We start from the raw sequence: 20,374 nt of genomic DNA on the forward strand, positions 1-20,374 counted from the left end.
GATGCATTTTGTGTGAGCTAGTGGTGATTTTTGTTACTGGGAATGTCGCTGAGATTTTTTCAGGTGTGTGACTCCAGGGATATTCTAAACACATGACAGCATCTGCTCTTGGCCTGTCAGGTCTGCAGAGAAGTGTGTGATGTCTTCAGATACCAGACCCTCAGACTTCACCTGCACGTTGCACATACATTGCATATTGACCAGGCTCTTTTAAGAAATCCGCCCCTTTCAGAGGAGGCCGCTGGATGCCTAAAGGATGCCTCACACTCCCTAAAGCATTTTAGATGTTCAGTCTGAGGCTCTGTCTGTGCTGACCTGAATTTTACTCTCAGCCACTTGCCTACCTGCTCGGTCAGAGCCACCTTGTCACCAGTCCACAGCTGATGAAAAATGCAGTGACACACGTGTTGAAACTCTCTGTTGAAATGAGCCAGGCACCATTGTACTGTGACTGCTTTTCACTTTTCTTTAAGGTCCAAACAGCAATAGAGGAACTTCTTTCAGTAGGATGTGACACTGAGCCAACTTCTGCTAAAATACTTTTCCGTGATGGGTTTGAGAAAGAAGGTACCTAATTTCCTTTAACAAATAAGTTAGTTTATTGTGAGTTAATTTCCTTTTCTGATATAAATGCACTTTAAACTTTTAATGACAGTAAATTTACACTTTTCATGGAGCTATGCACACTTTTATTTGTATTTATTCTGATGCAACAAGCTTATCAAAGCAGGTTATATGTGTCGGTGGTTAGAAACATTAGGAGTAGAGATGAAAAAGGCAGGTCCCGGGGCATGTGAAATTATTCATGTTTCAGTATGCATGCTGAGGAAGCAGATCTGGTGTAGCCCATAGCTATAGCTCAGGATATAGCCTGATTATAACTGTTGAGGTCTTTTGCCTTCAATGTTTCTCTGGAAGTGAAACGATGCACATATCTGTGGTATACTTGGCTGGTCAGGCAAGGTATAAAACATCAGCTTCTGTTTAAAGAAGAAAATAAGGTTTTCTAACATGAAAGTATTGCACACATCAGAAGCTTACTCTATTTTATGTTTCCAATATCAATAAAAATATACTAATCTTATGTCAAAAAGTCCATGATTGCCTGGAGAACTCACATTATGCCCTTGTATTCAGGACAGAGAGAACAGGACCCAGCCAGTAATATGTATATTTGGTGACTGACTCATCTGAGTGGATGAAAGCAATGAACTAATTTAACTGGGTGGGGAGAAAGGGAATTATTAGGCAGAAAACTGGAAACAGTGATTGGACGTTCTTAGTCTGATTATGTGATCCCAGTGCTCCAGTTCTGCCAACAAAAGAGAGAAAAGCTAACGGGTTCAACAGTGAAGTGGGAAGGAAAACCGCAAATAGAAATAGCAAATAGAACAAAGGAGAACTTGAATTTTCATAGCTGGCTGTAAAATGTAGAAAATTTAAAGGCAGCAGAACTGTGGTGAAATTGTGGTGAATGGATTCCAGAATAGTAAAAGAATAGCCAGATGTGTTCGGAGCCAGGGTCCATCTAGCCCAGCATGCTGCCTTCAGCAGAAACCAAAACGGATGCCTAGGGAAGAGTAAAAACTGGATGACTATGTATAATAATTCAGTACTAATTCTCTCTAGATCTGAAGTATTTTTGATTCAATGAATTTCCTGAGCAAGTTTTCTTTTTTTTTTTTTTTTTTTTTTCCATTCAACTACCTTTGGAAGTTCTCCCTTCCCTGTGCTTACCTAGCTCTTGAACACAGCTTGACTGCTGCATTCATACTATCTTCCAACAGAGATTCCCACAGGCCCAACACCCTTTGTGTAAAGAATCACAGCTCCTTGATTTAAGATTCTGCTATTAACTTCACTTGGCAGGCTTTATTTCTCTTAGTGGAAGAAAAGATGAATACGCAGTATGTACAGTTGGAAGAAAGCCTTTTATTTACTAGGAACAGGAGGAATCCTAGCAACTTTTTGGCAGCAAAGTTGGTAACTCAATGGAACAAAAATCCTAAAGAGGAAGGTGTATTCTCTGTTGCTTTATAGATCAATTTTCAGCCTTGCCTGGGTGTTTTCTGGAAGAGATGGGTAGTTTTACTCAAACATACTCTATCTGACTAAAGACAGTGGTATTTTCCGTGAGGTTTACTGGTCAGGACAGGGATCTGTTGCTGTCTTGTCTTTTGTCCCCTAGTTTAAGGGTTCTGACAGCCCTGCAAATTTTTGTCATCTACTTACTCAAGAGTAGGACTGTCTGACAAATTTTGGAAACCCATTTCCTGTGTTTTCATGAGCACCTTGATGGTACTGGTGCCTTCTGAATCCTTTTCAAGTCTTTCATCCCCTCCCCCTCTTTTTTTTTTTTTTTCTGTCAGGTACAAGAGCCTCTGTTACCACAGGACACGTTGTCAGTGGAACAGAGCCCTTCTGTGGGAGATTCAGCATTCGCAGACCAAGCCAGCTGGTGAAAACTTCCCCATCAACCCTAACAAGATATGATCTTACTGAATACACACATGTAAGTGGCTGCTCTAGATGAGTTGATTGTACTGGGGAGTGAATACTTGGAGCCAAGTCAGGATCATAATATCATCCTGTACTTGTAGACAGAGCAGCGTCTTTGGTTGATTGGGAGAACAATTTGAGGTCCCTGATACGTGGATATTGCTTAATACATCTGGCTGCCCTTTGCTCCTGGGGATGCAGCCCCTGCAGAGAGAGAAAGGAAAAAGTGGGATGGTGTTAAGAGAGGATGGAAGATGTGAGAATAGCCAATTCTTGACAGAATCAACCTCCCCAAAACAAAACAACCACAAACCCACCATGAGCTCTGGGGGTCTTTTCTGGATCACTTTTCTGCCTGTGTTCTACATCTGCTCTTAATAGGATTATGTTTATGATTTCAACCCTTTCTGTCACCCCTTTTTTGCCACCTGGGGCAAGGTGAATAGTTCGAGATTGACAGGAAGGAGGAGGGAGGGTGAAACTCCTTCCCAAAGCCTCCTGAAGTCCTTCCAGACTGCTTCCATCTCCCCTTCATAAACCTCTTCTACTCTTATTTACCTACCTGACACCGTCCCAAAGGTTTTACATCACCAGCTCCTCCAGTCTGCTTTCTTCACCCTCAGCTATTTGAAATTCCCACTGACACTTCCCAGATATCCTATGCCCCCAAACCTCATTGAAGCCTGAGAGATCAGTTACAGGTTATGTGGTGGCACAAAGGCCACCTGGATGCCAGTGCCCTGTCTCCTCTAGGGCAATGTGGCCTTAAGGAGTGGGCTTTAGTGCTCACCTTGAACAAAATTCCTTCCCTACTAATGTAAACCATGATTCAGTCATGATACAGTCTTTTCTGCAGACATTATAATTACGATTTTATGTTTTTTTTTTTTCTTTTTCAGGTGTGTTTTGCACATAAAGGTCATATGAGCCACATCTTTCATATCTCAGTGTCCTACACCAATGTTTCTTCATGTTCAGTGAAGAGGAACCTCACTTGCCTATGGGATTTCAATGAAACCTACCACAAAAGGTATCCACACACTTACAGTACAGTGATGATACTTTCCATAGTAAGGAGGTGTACTAGGAAAATGGGGAGCAGCAAGTTCTTATTTGTCTGGGTATAAATTGCCAATAGGGGTAAGCTGACACATGCTCTGTCCCTGCACAGACGTGCCTGGAATGCGCTTACATTGTTTTTGAGGACTTTCTGAGTAGATTTGCATGTTCCTTGTTACATAAACTATTTCACCACAGTAATGCACACTGGCTAGAGAGTTTGTTCTGTCTCTAGTAAGCCCCCAGAAAGTTCCTGAAGATTTTAAGTTCCTGGTTTCTTTGACAACATTCAGAGGATTTTTTGGCAGTGAAAAAAAAAAAAAATGAATGGAGTTATTTTATTTATTTATTTTTTCCCCCAGGGAAACATTAAAGGAAACACGAAAACATTAGCAAAGCTTGGAAAGTTGGTGTAGTTTTTGATTTTTCTTTGTTTCACCTAGAATATATGGGTGAGAAACATTACTGGTGGGAAATGTTGGTGATGTAAAGTTAGGGGCAGGCAGGCTTTTTTAAAAAAACAACCAAACAAACACAACCAAACAAAAAACAACCCTGCACACATGTGTGCATGCACACAAGCAACAACAACAGCAAAAAAAACAAACAGCAATTTGAAGAACTTCAGAAAGTGAAATTGGAAGCCTGGGTTCTCTGTAAGGTTTGTGAGGAGTGTGTGTGCCAATGAAAAGGAGAAGGGAGCTTGGTACAATGTTACTACGTGATGGAGAGAGCTGGGGGCATTGAGCAGTTGTCTGGAATTCCCAAGGGATCTGAACTCTGGATTAACCTCTGTTGTTGTCACTGATGCTATGGTAGTCCTTTTACCAAAAATAGAGCAGCAGTAGTCATTCCCACATGTAGACTCGTGGTGCAGGAGGATGCCTAAGTAGATATCTAAAGGTTTATTTCTGTGGGGCATCCAACTGAGACTTGTAGAGAGTGACCACAGGCCATTGAGTGTACGTGTTGTGTATGGGTAATAACAGCAGCACCCGACTTTCTGAAAGCTTCACAAAGCACCTCTGAATTCAGTTACTGTAACTACCCTGCAGCAAAACAGGGATTGCACAACCTTGTTGTCTTCCAGCTGGATGTTCACCTGCACCGATGTCTGGAGGGGATGTGTGAATCACTCCACACTACTCCAGGACATCCCTGCCACCTCCCCGGTGTTTGTGCATCAGATTGACTTGCTGAGTCCTACGCTGCAAAAGGAAACCCCTGCGTCATTTTACCTCGATGAAGTCATCATCACAGACAGAGCTGTGACTGGTAAAAGAGTCAGTTTTTCAATTCTTGTTAATGTTGCTGTCTTTCCAGGTTCTTCCATGCTAAGCTTTAATGATGGGCCCGGTTAAAACTATTCCAAAGGGGAAGGGTGTTTCATAACAGGCACAACAATCTCCTTTATTTACATTTAACTGACTTTTCTTTGTGTGTGAAAACAATCAAGAAGTAATTGCCAAACATCAACCTTCTTGGTTTCTTTGAAAATGTGCTTCTATAAATGTAACTCTTGAATGCTCTTCCCCTGCCAAAAAACAAAAACAGCAACCACAAAAAAAAAAAAAGAAAGAAAGAAAAAGAAAAAAGTTAGATATGTTTCCAGCTCTGAAATGGAAATAACCTATACATACTGACATCTGTTCTCCTGTATCTGATGAATGCTTGTACTCTTTTTCTTTCAGTTTCTCAGAGGGATCCCAAGACGCCTTGGCTAGGTGGGAGGATAATAGAAGCAGTGACTGTGGTCGGGTCTTCTCCCACTTACAATGTGTCCTGGCTGGTCTCTGGCTGTGGTGCCAGTTTGCCCCTTCTCTCCCTAAGGTAGGGACAGTGAGATTATCTCATACCTTGTAACTACCTCTTCAAGTTCCTGCTGATGTGTCTGGAGCTTGTTGTCCTCAGACAGAGCATGAGAGGCACACATGCGGGTGAGTCTGGTTCTATTTAGCGATCCATATGCTTTCTTTGGAGTTTTCTCCTCTAGGCATCTCACATGACCTATGGTCAGGCTGTGGTCAGATTGCTGCAGATTGCCCATATATCTGTATTCAGTAGATGGCATTCAGCTCTTTATTAGGATACCAAATTTCAGTCTCAGCATGTGTGTGCTCTGAACTGTGTCACCCATGTGGGAGCTTCAACGTATGTTGTAGATGTCTTAGTGAAGGTATCTGATTCTTTTATTGCAGTTCCATTGTATGACTGGGATTCAGTTGTCTAACCAGAGGAGTCTAATATGTTTTAGATACCCTGGAGTATCTAAGATATGCATGGACCACCAAGTTAGGATGTAGGGTTAGAAGGAAACCTAAGCCCTTCTGGAACAGTGGATGGCTGTCAAGAGACATCCCCCCGATAACTCTGGCACCAGTTGCCATGTTAGGCAATGGAAGTCCAACTTGTGTCCTTGTTTACTGAGATGGCTTCGATTCTTTAAGTCCCAACAAAGAGATTTGAGGCAGAGTCAAGTGCTAAAGAGATGAGAGAGAACAACATTTAAGATCTAAACTGGCAGAGAACAAGTTCTGTAAAAGTTGGATTGAATTCAGTTGAGTCAGCAAGGACCTGATGGGACTGGAGCCAATGCAAGACAGAAGCCAGGATGATGCAACCTCTATCCCTCTGCAGTGGACGTTGGTTTAGCTCAGTTAGTTCACCCCAAAGTGATTTGCTGCTGAGGGCAGCATCCCTTCAGAAGGTGAACCTCAGTCTGCTGTAACTTAAGTTGGTTTCTTACCATGTGTTGTCTCCTGCAAGTAAAAACAAAGCAATGTGTCGTTAATTTTGAGTACTCTGAAGACAGCTAGATTTTCCTGTTAGAGGTGGTTCTTATCTGAAGGACATTAGGCTGTAAGGTCTGGTTCCCAGAACAGCAAAATCCTTGCACTGCCTGGTGAAATCTGTGGCTTTGGTGAATTCATCCGTCCTCCTCCCTTGGGGTTTAGAAATGTAGTTCCAGTTATCACAAAGGAAATGGCCGACATGATGCAGTTTGTCTGTTTTCCCAACATGTTATCTGCTCAGCAGCACTTCAGACCATTGTCCTGCAGAGCACAAATCTAAGAGGTCATTTGATAAAACAGTTAAACCACAGTTCAGACCTAGGTGTTTTATAGAGGTCAATTTAGAGAGCCAGCACAGCACAGAAAGATTTGACTTCAAGTGTCACCTTGAAAAGCGCATTTAATTGCCAGAGTCAGATGTAACTGATGTGGTATTTTGGCAGAAACCACCAATGGTGAAGACAAGGATGAGAATAAAGGGTGATGTCTGTGAGGTTTAATCAAGAAACAGAGGTTTAATCAAGAAAGGGGAGATATTTTTACATCTGTGTGTAGCCTTAAGACTGGCATTGGAATGCTACATACAGCACTGATGAGCACATCTTTTTTCAAAGGGTTTTAGAAAATCTGGGAAAGAAACCCATAAGCATGATTATAGAACTGAAGAAAATGCCTGGGAGGAAAAGGTGTAGGAAGCTCAATCAGTTCAGTTTATCAAAAAAGAGGATTAAGAGATAAATCGATTATAGTACCTCTCATCAGGAAAAAGTACTTGGCACTGCTGGGTGTTTGCATCTCCGAGGAAGATGTAAGAGAAATCAGTGTGATGCTGGAACCACGTAGACTGAAAACAGAAATGATCACAAGCTTTAAAAATGTGTGGGCTGCTCAATTTTTTTGGATATTTTCAAAACAAAAGTGGTTCTTTCTCTTAACTGAGCATGTGCTGTGCTTTGTTTTAACATACATTTGTGGAATCGGGGCAGGGATATTAGCTATAACTGATGTTCTTACTGCCTGTAGGTCAGACGAGAAGGCTCAGTGGTCATTTCGGTTTTGGATTTGTGTATGTTGCTAGGTCGTGGCAGGACTCGGAGACTTTAGCTGTTAACAAAACTCGTAACCACATGGTGGCATCATTGTACCACAGACTGTCGCTTTTCTTTTGGAAAAAAAAAAAATATCGTGGCAAGGGAGAGAATATTTTAAGTTTCAGAAATTAGACTTTGGATGAGCTCTAGCATGAGATATTAGTCTCTGTTCGTTGCTGGTTTTAGGGATGCTAGGATTTTGATTGAATCTGTCTGCATTGAATTGGTCCTCAAAAATGCCTGTCTTGGGACAGGATTCACTTGTGCTTGGTGCTGTATGAACTTTTTTTCCATCATAGGTTAAGAAAGGTGTTTTTCATAATTTTCTGTTGTGTGCGATACTTGCATCATGGGGATATAAGCTGAGAGTATCCAAATCCATTACAGCTGTGAATGTGCACAGGTTCTTCAAGAGTTTTGCTCACATCAGGTATCCCTCTGCTGCTGGTGGCACAGAGGTGTCACAAGTAGGGGTCCTGACTGCTGTTGCCTTCCTGTGGTCTCTCGCTGTCACACAGAGGCGCTTTGCTTTGCGAGGGCTCTGAGGAGGTTGGCTACCTCTACGTCTCCACAGAGGATGTGAGAGTCAGCATCACCACTCAGAGGCTGCAAAAGTCATCTCCACCTATTGGAGGGACCTTCCGCATCCACTTGGCCAGCACAGTGATTTCAGGTAATATACGATGTGAGTACAGGTCCTGGATTCCCTTTGCAGCAAGCCAAGTGAAGATGAGAGAACAACAAGCCCTGGAAATGCTCAGGGTACAGGTTGGCAGGTTAAATGCATTGTGGTAGTTACATCTTTGCACCTGATGTCCTCCAAGACAGGAGTTAAAGATTATACGGAGGGCAGTATTTCTAGATATTAGCCATGGGATTGTTCCAAAATGCACACATCCTCTAGAAAATACCTTAATGTTAAAGATCCTTGGATCAGAGTCTGAACAGGGATTTTACATCCCAAGGTTTCATTGCTCTGTTTCTACAGCACATATACTTCTGGTCCTCTTGTATGACAGTGCTGGTATTTCCCCAAGCTACAACTTTTCTCCATTGCCAGAAACTTTGCAAATTTGCAATGAATAATTCTCCCCTGGGGTTTCCTTCTGCATTCATTAACTCTTGCCTGCAAGCAAGACCCTTGCAGTTTACCAGGAAATTCATCCTCTGCTAGGGTTACCAGGATTGATATTTGGTTTGAAGATACCAAAAAACTTTCATGTGTACAATTGCTTGACTAGAATTTTTCACCCTTTAGACATGCTAGGTTTTCTTGTGATTGCTTTAAACAATCAAAGAGTCTTAGAATGAAAATGAGCAGGTTAATCTGAGCAAGACCAACAATAAAGCTCTTGACTGAGGAAATTGTGATTCAGCTATAAAGTTAAATCATAGAATAAGAAAATGCAACCTGAGAATATTCATGAAGTTCCTAGATTACGTAGTTCAGGTCTTTTTGACGTGAGATCCAGTAAACCTCCCCTGCTGCTTTTTTTGCAGTTAGAGGTTTGAACCATCCCATCCTTGTATTAAAAATGAAACATCTTTCTTTTCTATGAGCTGGCAGATGTGCTTTCATAGGGATGATGATATCCACGGCTTTATGATGTCTTTTGCAGGTGTCTCCATGCACATCTCCTCCCACCATCTCCACAAGCTTCTGCAAGACAACGCTGATAACTCTACAGCCCCATACTTCAGAGCCAGTGACTTTGTTGTGACCAAAGACTCAAACTCCTGTTATGAAAGCATTTGGACACTCACTTGGAAAAGAAAAACTGGGGACCTGCCCAATGTTATCAGTGTACAGTAATTTCTTTTACTGACGTCCACGTTGAACCCCATTCAATGTCTTTGGTCTTGGCTGATTCATTCTCTTGGTGTTTGTTTTTACGTGAGCACCTGTGGTAGCTTAAGCAACAGCAGCTTAACTCCGGATTAGATGATTAAAAAACCAACTGTAGTAACAGGAAGAAAAATTGGCTCTTCAAAATGAGGAGGCAAGAAAGCAATTTCCGTGTTTTGTTGCAGTTCTGCACAATAAGGAATGCTATACAGAAATGAAAACTATTATAATCACAATAATATTTCAGTACCATATCTGAAGCTTAGTACAGGTTGTGGTATCATTTCCAGAAAGGTCTTTTTTTTTCTTTCTTTTTTTTTTTTTTTTCTGGGAACTTTTCTGTTCATATTGGGTTCATAGCTCATTCTCGTAAGTCTCAAATGAAGATCTAGTTCACGTTCTCCTATCCCAAGATTTATCATGTTTTACTTTTGCTTCAGGTAGAATGGTCTGTTTTAAATAAAGACTCAAACTAAGCTTCCTCTTCCTCCCAAAAGAAACCCTATTTATTTTTATATCCATCTTCTACAAATGTTAAATTATCTTCAAAGAAGCAATGAGGTTCTGTGCTCAAGACTTTGGCCTGGTGGAAGACGAGAAAAAGCTTGAGATGTATGTAGTACAGGCCCTTGTTTCACCCAAAGTCACATGTTTGGGAAGCAGATGTTAAAATACATTTCCATGCCAAATTTCAAATGATTTTATTGAGTATTAGAAGTTTATTTGCAAATCTGGCTCCTGCTTCTCTTTACCTCCTGTTTCTAGCCTGGAAGGAGGGGATGGGAACAGGGAGGTGTTGTGAGGACTTGGGTAATGAAAACTCAAACCTGGAGATAGGAGTCAAGCTTGAGAATAGGTTTCCAGGAGTAGTTATTTGTTGTAGTGGCTCTGTATGAACTCTGGGGGAATGGTTTTAAACTCAAATCACAGGATGGAAAAGAGTGATAAACTATTTTTTTTCTTTTTTTTTTTTTTTGGCCAGGTCTCTGCTGAAAACCTCACTGGTCTGAAGCCAACTATTTCTAGTCGTGTAATTTATGATGGAGGTGTGTTTATTGGGCCGATTTTTGGGGACATGCTTGCCACTTTCAATAACAACACACAGGTGAGTTAATGTGCTGTCACACTTCTACTGATTCACGCAAGTCCTGTAGATCCAGGAGTCTAACTGGTATTCAGTTGCCCACTTCTGCTGCTAAATGCTTTCAGAAATCTGTTCTGTGCTTTGCCATAAACCAGTCAGATCTGTGCAGAACTGTAAAATGTGATACCGGTCTGCAGGCTGGCAATGTCCGTTGGTCTTTGTGGATCTCAATTCTCCATGTGTGAAAGAAACAAGGAAGGCTTCCTGGCTGAACAAGTTTGCTGGACAGACAAATGTTGCAGACCAGTGTGCCCTGCTGACTTTGCCTCCAGCAAAGTCTGTGGGGTGCTGTGCTGATAACAGTGCAATGCTGGATGTGCTCAAATGCTCAAAGCCCAGCTGTAGGGCTTCAGCAGCAGCTGGGGCTAGGTCATCCTGCCTTTTTTTTTTTTCCCTCCTGGAGACTGCATGTTTATATTTGCAGGCACTCGTGTCTTGGGTGTCAGGATGTCCTGCCACACTCCTAATACCTGTGGGAGAGGAAAAAGAGGGCTCTCCTTTGCTTTACACTTTGCCAGTTTACTCTTCTGAGAAGGGAGTTGATGTCAGAGATCAAGGTTGCGGTCCAGCTGTCGTGTTTTAGCATGAACAATGAGGAATTAAAAATTGAGGGCTGCATGCTGAACAGACGCAATCTGGGATAAGTTATAATCAGTCTTACAAGGTGCTTTAAAACATAATAAAGTTCTTTCCAAGGTGAGGTGGAAATAACTGGGGTATGGCAAGTAGGGTCTTTGATGAGCAACTAGAAGAAGAGGAGCGGGGAGGAGTTGTGGGTCCCAGAGAGATGGGAGATAACATCCTGCAGACGCTGAGAAAGGCTGGGGATACAGCTTCCAAAACAGTGCTCTGCTTTGCCTAAGATGAGTTCCTAGCAAGCTTTGTAATGAAATTTGTAATGAGACTTCAGCAGGATAAATTGCTGTCTGATGATGATGTGTGCTGGTGCAGTCAGGCTGTTTTCTGTAGCTGAAGCAATGAGGCATTGCTGGGCTGTCTGCCAGGTAGATGTGGCTTTGGAAAACACCTCCTTCACTGCTTTAGGGGTAACCTTTCTCTCCATCTCTAGGTGGTGGTGGTGGTGAACGATGTCCCTGCAAACTGTTCTGGTTTGTGCTCTTTCCAGTTCAGCCAGGAAATGACACCCTTAGTCAGTGATGTGGAGTATTCATCAGGTAACGGGGGTTTGTGTCTGCACAAAGTGGGAGAAACATGACTGTGAAAAAGGTCTGTCGATGGTTGATGACTTTGTGTGTTCTTTTAGAAACCTGTGATTTTAGGGAAACTACATTTTATAAAGATCTGTTTGGGTCTTAAAGCGTGTAGTGCAAATATGGTTTTACACAGGCAAGAGGATGGTAGAGGCATAAAGTTGAGAGAAATAGTGGAAGGCTTGGTGCTTAACAGAGCAAAAGGTGGTTTGGTTCAAGTTATTTTTAACTAAAACTTAAGAAAAAGGTAGTTGCTGGGCAGGAACAGGCAGAAATAGGCATTATGGGGGTCAATGAGAAGATCATCAGTGTTGTATTTTCCAGGATGTCCCGATGAGGATGGTAAAAACTTTTAACTGTTGGTTGAAAGTAAATCTTGTGCATTGATACTCAAAAATTCATGAGTCATTTTTTTGATTATATTCCTTCAGATGATGGATCCCAGGCCACAGTAGTTATCAGGGGTGTTGGCTTCACTGAGCAGAACACAGCCCTGCAGGTAGAGGGGAACAACACAACCTGCCACATCATAACTTTGAATCAAACTGAAGTTGTCTGCAAGATGGAGAGGCTGCCAGTTGGAGTCTACCAGGTGACATTGCTAGTGAGACCTTATGGCTTCGCACTCAATGCCAGCACAGGAGAAGGCATCTTCCTGAGAGTTGAGCCCAAGCTGGTAGCTATTGAACCTCCTAGAGCTTCAGAAATTGGTATGTCTGAATTCCAGAAAGTTTTTTTCCTAGGGCTCTGGGACCAGAGTACTATTACAGCTCTGTCATCTGTCCTGTGTCTAACACAAATTTAAGGACTTCAGCTGAAAGTTCCTGCAAGGTGCCTAGCCAACTGTAGCTAAGCCAAACCAAATGCTATAAAAATGGACCCTTTCTGTTTTTGGGAAAGGAAAGGACTCTCCCCAGCACAGTGAGGATTGTGGAGAAAACTCATGACACATATGGACTGTGCAGTAAGGACCAATGCTCTTGGAACGTGACTTATTTTCAAGCAGCTAGGAGTGTACCTAGAAATGACATAACTCAGTTCTGCTTTGACCATAGAAGTTTTTGGTTTTAGCAAACCTCCTAGTTCCATTAGTGAAGTGCTTGGAGTTCACATTAACAAACATCACTGAGAGCAGGAGTATTGGCCTAGGTGCAGCACCATGCTAGCACAGCAATGTGGCTCAGAGCTGAATCATGTTGTTTGTGGCCTCCTTGGAGTGGTTGGAAAGAGGGAACTACAATCTGTGAACCTGTGTGGATGAGCCATGAAGTGGACTTGGAGGAATGTATGAGTTCCTAAGCTGAAAATCAAGACATTACAATCTCTTCTCTTCTTGTTGGGGTGTATGGAAAGAAAGCTACCCTTCTTTCCTATTTTTTCCCTAATGAAAGTCACGTGCTGCATAAGGTTGAGACTCATTCTAATTCATATGAAGAAAAAAAAATGGGAAAAAAACAATGACAAGTTTTAGTGCTTGGGTCTTGCTTCTCATTTTGTTCCCTGACAATCCAGCTCTTCTCCCAATTACAGTGATCTGTCACTCATTAAAAAGAAAGCAAGTATAATGCTATCTTACACTACATATGCCTTGAACATTTATAATTGGAAAGAATTACAGCTTCCATCTGTGTTTTTAATTTCTTCCATTTAAAATACCTCTCTTCAATCTTATCGTAAAGTGCACATATGCAGTATTTCATTGCATATGGGTATGTGTAGATATCAAAACTTAAGAGCATTAGTCTTTACACAACATGCATGAATTTTGTACTCTAAATCTGAGGCTCCTTATCTGACAACTATCACATAAGCCGAGTGTATTCAGTTTTGAGTTCTTCCTTGTTTCTGGTCCTGCAAACTTAATGGTACAGGGCAGCAGGCTAGAAGCAGCTTGTACTTTGCTGCATCAGGTCATTCTTGTCAAAATATCACTGGTCTCAGAGGTGCCATGTTGGGAGTTCACCATGACCTAACTGTCTGTAAGCGTGGGATGCTTTTCCAAAGATACTCCTGTGCTCCCACAAACAGAATGAGCTTTCTGTTAGCGTACCTGATTGCTGTTTGCCCAGTTTTGCTGCCAGTTAGAGGAATTCTGGACGATACTTCTAGACTTCTCTGGTGGTTTTGAGAATTAGGAGGAAATCATATTTTGAGGAAAACATACCAAGAGATCTGCCACTAATATTATAGTCTTTCCTATAGAAGTGTATTTATATCATACATGAAAAGCATCATAAAAGCTCAGTAGTTATAATAGGGTCCTGATAGCACATGCACGTTATTGCGTGACTGTGATAATGAAATCCCTGTCTGAGCAGCCTGTCTGTCCTGCCCTAGTGCCAAAACTCTGCATTACTGAAGTGAGAATGTCCTTGGCACTCTACCTAGAGCAAACAGCTGTAAGTTTTGAGGAATTTTTCTTTTTATTTTTTTTCTTCTGAACCACATCAAAGGAGTAAGTCCAGGTTAGAATTGCCATTAATGTCTGTTATTTTTCTCTTTTCTATTCCTCTTTGAAATGTTCTGCTCGCTTGAAAAAGCAGAGGGGCCGCCTTGGCTATTTGCTGGAATTGGCCACTGCAGAAAGACCAAGCGCAAGCCTAACTTGTGCTGGGTGTGATCTTGCATGTGACTGAAGATGCTTAGCTCTAGCTGGCACAAATGAGAACCGAGGTTGCTCAGTGCTTCACAGAATTGAGCCCCCTGACTTTGCTCACAACTCTGCTAAGACTCAAGCCCTGCCAAGTCCCCTGTCTAACCTAAGTTTCCTAGACACATGCTACAGGCTTTTTTGACAGCGGGGTGCTTGGCAGCTATTTGAACTGTGAAAGCACCTGCTGTGTTAAGCTCATTTTTCATTCTTAGTGCTTCTTCCTTCCTTCCTTATTTCATTCTTGAGCTGGGGATCTTTCTAAGGGGGAGATCACAGACCAGACCTTGCTGGCTTAAATAAGTATGTCATTAAAAAATAAACTAAGAAACAAACCCAGTCCTTTGGTATCATGGACAAGAATTCAAATTGGATTTGAAAACAAGAAGGATCTTGAGTGAAAGAGGAAGCCAGGGCATAGCAAAGGGGAAGCTGATCATCATCAGATCAGGCAGTAGACAGTACCCCCTTTTGTAGTCTGCTATTAATAAAAAGAATCTTTTGCATGTCAGAAAGACTATTCCACGTCTTTGATGTAACGGAATAATTGGTTTTGTAGGAGGACTGAGAGTGGCTCTCAGGGGGACTGGTCTGGAAGGGGTAAACCTGGTGTTGTTTGGATCTCAGCCTTGCCCAATTTTGGAGGATGCCAGAAATTCAACAAGAATTGAATGTAAAGTTCCCTCTCGGGTAAGAAACCATGTATTTTTGGCTACAGTCAGCTGTATGGGGAGAGCTTACAGGCCTTTCTATGTTGTCCTGGCCTGAGCTACACTGGTGGAAGGGCAAATGGTAGTCTATCAGCCAAGTCTAGGCTATGGGATAGTTTAACCTGGACTCCACCTACAGTCTAAACTCCAGTTTAGACCAGCCTAATTAACAATAGATTGTTAGATTTATGAAAATCATTGTAACAGTTGACAAACCCAACAGATTGGATGATCTCTAGCTAAACCTCACACAAACAAAACTGGGGCTTTTAACTCCAGGAAAATTGCATGTCTCCCCTTTCAGCTTAGTGTCTGCCAGCAGATTAAACATGCCTGGGAGAATTGCTCTTACTCACGTTGCTGAACCCTCTACAGCCCCAAGTCATCCCGTTTACATCTGGACTTCATCTGTGTGTCATGCAAAAACATGCCTAAGGATTTTTAGCAGCAGTGCTCATTGATGCAGGGCAAAATTACATGTAACAGTTTAAGTGTAGAGATATAACAGTCTATGCCCATGACTTCCACTATTGCAGATATAGTAAATGAAAATCTGCATAGTCTGTGATTGTTTCGAGATTTATAATTCTCCATAGATGTGCCTTTAGAGACAACATAACTACACACATTTGAGTAGAGTCTAATGTATATGCAAATTTGGCAGTGCCATGTGCCTGACTTATTAAGTGTAGGAGATGCATGAATACATGAATATAAGAAATAACTATTTTTCTTCTATTGGCACGCTCTTATGCTTGATGTTTTCCTTACTTCTGTTTCCAGGGGGCAGAAGATGCTGCTGTCCACGTGACACTAGTTTCTGGGTACCAATCAACAACAGTCACCAACTTGTTCCAATATGACCCTTCCTTAAACCCTACTGTTGTATCACTGAGCAGGAACAGAAGTGGCATAGCAGGTGAAAAGCGGACATGTATGGGACATCATCTGCAGAACTGTTGTTATTTCTGAAGGTGGTGGGACAGAAGGAATTGAGGTCCATGTAGTTTGGTGATGTGATGCTGTTTTGTTGTTTTCTTTTATCTTATAGCCCTTGTGCCCCCTGCAGGTTCTGATCACGCTTGGTTTCTTTATGTTCTTTTTTCTCTATCTTACATAAGATAATGAGTTGCTTTTCTTAGCCCAGTATGGATCATGTCCACAGTGTCAAGTACAGTATGCTGTTCCTTTTGAGTTATATTTCTCTAACTTTGCTCTGAAACAATCCCACCCACTCATTTTTGGTAGCAGGTTCAGCGGCAGGAGAAATGAGCTTTGGAGAATGCACTTCTCCAGGGTCCCAAAGGGTGAGCTGTAGTCAGAAGGTGACGTGCATATTGCATTGCTGAAAGCAAAAGAGAGGCAGTGCTCATTTTGGTAGTTACTGTTTCCAAACCAGTTTCCTTCTATTTGACCTGGCGAACCATTACTTTTGAATATGAACATAGACTTCACAGGCTTTGCAGGGGCAAAATCCTGAGTAAACACCATGGAGTATTTAGCATTTCTGTCCTTTGAAAAGCTTTAGTTAGGGTTGTGATTCACATCGTGATTTCTATGTACCCCATCCCCCTTTTTCCAAGGGTACACTCTGATTTTTTCTTTCTCTTTTTCCAACCCCTCCAGTACACATCTTAACAAAGCTCCCCCCAGCTCAGTGATGTGGCCAGACTTAGTGGGGATGTGAGGGGTGAGATGACTGTGCTGGTGATAAAGCGGGCTTCTTGCTGCACACCTAGTATTTCCATTCCTTTCCCCAATGCCCTTGTTATTTCCTATTACTCCAGAATGCATAAATAAGAGAAAACGTCCTTTATCATCTGAATATTATTCAGATACGATAGCACCAAGGGGAGATTTTTCTAGCTGCGGGCAGCCCAGGTGCAGGAAATTCCTCTATGTTATAGTGTCTCCTGAATGGTGGTTCTATTCAGAACCTCCATGGCTTCAGCTTTTAATATAGTTTTTTCCTCCTATGTAATAAAAAGAATAAATAAATTACACCAATGCCTTCCAGGCATCTAGGATTAAGCTGACAATTGACCAAGAGTCCAAAGAGTTCATGTTATTAATATATTCAGCTTCACAGGCTTTCAAATTTTTATTTGACTCTGTGCGTGCTGAATTGAAATCTGTTGGTTTCCAGGTCTGCTTAGAGGAGCTGAGGGGAGCTTTGTACAGACTCTGCTGCTTCGTGGAAAGGAGAAGTTTCTCAGAGGCTGTAGGGCTCATGCCAGCTTTGGGGGCTGTGTTAGACCCAAATGACCCTGGCCTCTACTTGGCAGACAAAATTGCTACTTGGATCTGAGTCTCTATTAAGGATGAGTTAACCCATAAAAATTCACTTTGTTTAAACAAGGTGAGAGCAGAAAACAGCTGTAAATCTACGAGAATTGATATAGAGATGTCTTCATCCCCCATGAGTGTAAAGAAAGCGTGAAGAAAGGTTTGAGCTAATTCCAGTTGAAATAGTTTCAGTTGCTTACTTGGTCCTTTCAATATTCAAAGCTGCAGCAAAAACACAGGAATTGTTGCTTCTAGAAACAGCCCAGTTCTCTGTGCTGTGCTTTACACACTGTTGAGCTAAGCCAGATAAACAAAAACAACACAGCTGCTGGTCATCCTGCTTGATTTCTACTTTTTTTTGCTTTACCCCGCCCCTTTCCCAGGTGATTGGTTGGGTGCCAGGTGGGCCTAATGGTATACAAGCCACAGGTGTCCCACCAGAGAGCTCTTTCTGCCTGAGCTGCTCTTTGGGGGTAAATGTTTTGTTTTTTCCTTCAGCCAGTTGCATGATTCTTTAGGTAGGTCAGAGCGTATGGGCTGATGTGTTTTGAAGTTGAGAGAGGTAAGCATGTCTTTTTGAGGTAACAACTAGTAGGCTCTTCTAGAGTAAAGCAAGCTATATAGTAGTAGGTGCTTTTACTGCATGCAGCTCTTCTTCAGGTGAGTAATTTTTTACAGCATGCTTATGGATAGGAAGATGATGTTACTTTGCGTGTTTGCTTTGTGGTTCTAGGTCTCTTATGATTTGTGCAGAACTATGAGTCTTACTGTGAATGTGACCTTATGTCTTTACCTGTATGTCAAATATTATCAAAGTTACAACCTTGGTGTTAAAGTGATGGAGCAGGGTTTAAGGGAAGGGTATCATCTAAGTTGCCTGTGCCAGTGAGTATCTGAAAACAGCAGAAGTAGGCACGTAAGGTGTAGTCTTTTTCAGGGTTAGGGATAGTTTCTTATATTTCTGGAGCTTTCTTCTGCTGTTTTGCTGGCTGTAGAGTCTTTAGACCCTGTAGCCTTCTAGATTTTAAGTGCTTGGAATTCCCTTAATAGAAGGATATTTAACAGAGGTTGCTGGCTAACTTGTTGTTGGGATGTGGTGGGGTATGCTACTGGTTTTGGGTTATATTTTAATCTCTAGATATATCAAGCCATTTGTGTAACTCTCCAGAGGATTCACAAAGAGCTCCACTATGCACCGCAAGGGGCTCGACCACATAGGCGTGGTGTTACCAAGAGACTGAGCAGGGTCACCTTTTTCATCTGTGAAGGATAAGTCTGTGATTACCCCTGCTGGGGCTGCTCTGCATTCATGTCCTGTTGGCATTTGTGGATCTGAGGGTTTTTGTTTTTTTTTCTGGCTCTGGCCTCTGTGCTTGAGTCCTTCCTCTGCAAGGAGCTGTACTGTTTGTGTGTCTATCACGGATATGACCTTCTCTTTTTCTTTCCTGTAGAAAGAGAATAAAAAATATTTTACCCCAAGCACTGCTACAGGCTGGGAGATGAGTGGTTGGAAAGCTGCCTGGCAGAGAAGGACCTGGGAGTATTGATTGATAGCCGGCTGAATGTGAGCCCACAGTGTGCCTAAGTGACCAAGAAGGCCAACAGCATCCTGGCTTGTATAAGAAACAGTGTGGCCAGCAGGTCTAGGGAAGTGATTGTCCCCCTGTACTCGGCTCTGGTGAGGCTGCACCTTGAGTACTGTGTTCAGTTTTGGTCCCCTCACTACAAGAAGGACATGGAGGTGCTCGAGAGAGTCCAGAGAAGGGCAAAGAAGCTGGTGAGGGGTCTGGAGAACAAGTCTTAAGAAGAGCGGCTGAGGGAGCTGAGATTGTTCAGTCTGGAGAAGAGGAGGCTCAGGGGTGACCTTATCGCATTCTACAGGTACCTTAAAGGAGGCTGTAGCGAGGTGGGGGTTGGTCTATTCTCCCACACGCCTGGTGACAGGACAAGGGGGAAGGGGCTAAAGCTGCGCCAGGGGAGGTTTAGGTTGGATATTAGGAAGAACTTTACTGAAAGGGTTGTTAGGCATTGGAATGGATTGCCCAGGGAAGTGGTTGAGTCACCATCCCTGGAGGTCTTTAAGAGACGTTTAGATGTAGAGCTTAGTGATATGGTTTAGTGGAGGGCTGGTTAGTGTTAGTTCAGAGGTTGGACTTGGTGATCTTGGAGGTCTCTTCCAACCTAGGTGATTCTGTGATGATTCTGTGATGAAGAGAGGAAGAGGAATGCACAAAAATGGAGCTGTTCTGGCTCAGCTGGTCCTCAGTAGTTATTCTGGATCAACGCTGTGGGTAAACAAGTGTGTCAGGCTGGGCAGCAACTGTACATGGTAAAGGGCTGTTAATACCTTTTGCCTGATGAATTTAGGAAAGGGATTTATGTAGTGTAGTTGTCTGACAGTAGGGAGCTGGACTGGAAGGCTCCTCCTGGTCCCGTGTGTTCCTGCTGCTGACCAACTGAACCTACATCCTTCGGAGCTGACGGTGGGATGAGATTTACCTCCTAAACATGTCTCTGCCTGCATTTGTTATGTGGTCTGTGAAGAGAAATTAGCAGTTTTGTGGTGGGATTCACCAGAGCTATTTTGGATATCTTCCTCAGAATAAGATGAATCACTCCATAAAGGCTCTGTTTCTTCTCCTTGAATGCAGATAGCTATCTCAGAGCCTTTATTTGCACTGAACCATACCAGCCTACATTTTTAAGCTATTTCAGGAGGAATTTAAGTTATGAAATTCCCTTCCCCACAGGCCTTGTCCTTTTCTATTACTACAGAATACACAAGTAAGGGAAAGTACTCTGTCTCATCTGAATATAACTTAACTCACAACTGAGCTTAAATAGGAGAGAGTGACCTGTTTCCTGAAAACAAGGTGTTTTGGAGTATTCATGAGCATCTGACTTTAGGCACTCAAGGAAATTTTCATTTAGCTGTGGGAGGCTTCTTTAAAGTTTAAATACCTCCAAAATTAACGCTGGAAAGTGTGGTGTGGATCATTGTCGGGGATTTAGGAGAAATCCCTCATTCAGCTCCAGTTCATGAGCTTTAGAAAGTCTGGATTTGACTCTTAAGTAACTGGGGATAT

General features: G+C 42.3%; 1 protein-coding gene across 1 annotated transcript in view; it reads left to right on the forward strand.

Annotated features, from left to right (window-relative positions):
• Nucleotides 1–20,374, forward strand: part of PKHD1 (PKHD1 ciliary IPT domain containing fibrocystin/polyductin) — a 254,208-nt gene that overhangs the window by 20,018 nt on the left and 213,816 nt on the right. The window contains 12 exon segments of the mRNA XM_040550788.1: nucleotides 474–567; nucleotides 2,370–2,512; nucleotides 3,399–3,529; nucleotides 4,649–4,833; nucleotides 5,250–5,388; nucleotides 7,960–8,114; nucleotides 9,061–9,245; nucleotides 10,270–10,392; nucleotides 11,501–11,606; nucleotides 12,074–12,352; nucleotides 14,852–14,982; nucleotides 15,786–15,921. Of these exon segments, the coding sequence (XP_040406722.1) occupies nucleotides 474–567; nucleotides 2,370–2,512; nucleotides 3,399–3,529; nucleotides 4,649–4,833; nucleotides 5,250–5,388; nucleotides 7,960–8,114; nucleotides 9,061–9,245; nucleotides 10,270–10,392; nucleotides 11,501–11,606; nucleotides 12,074–12,352; nucleotides 14,852–14,982; nucleotides 15,786–15,921 (1,807 nt within the window).

The sequence above is a fragment of the Cygnus olor genome, chromosome 3 (assembly GCF_009769625.2).
Source record: "Cygnus olor isolate bCygOlo1 chromosome 3, bCygOlo1.pri.v2, whole genome shotgun sequence".
Lineage (NCBI taxonomy): Eukaryota > Metazoa > Chordata > Aves > Anseriformes > Anatidae > Cygnus > Cygnus olor.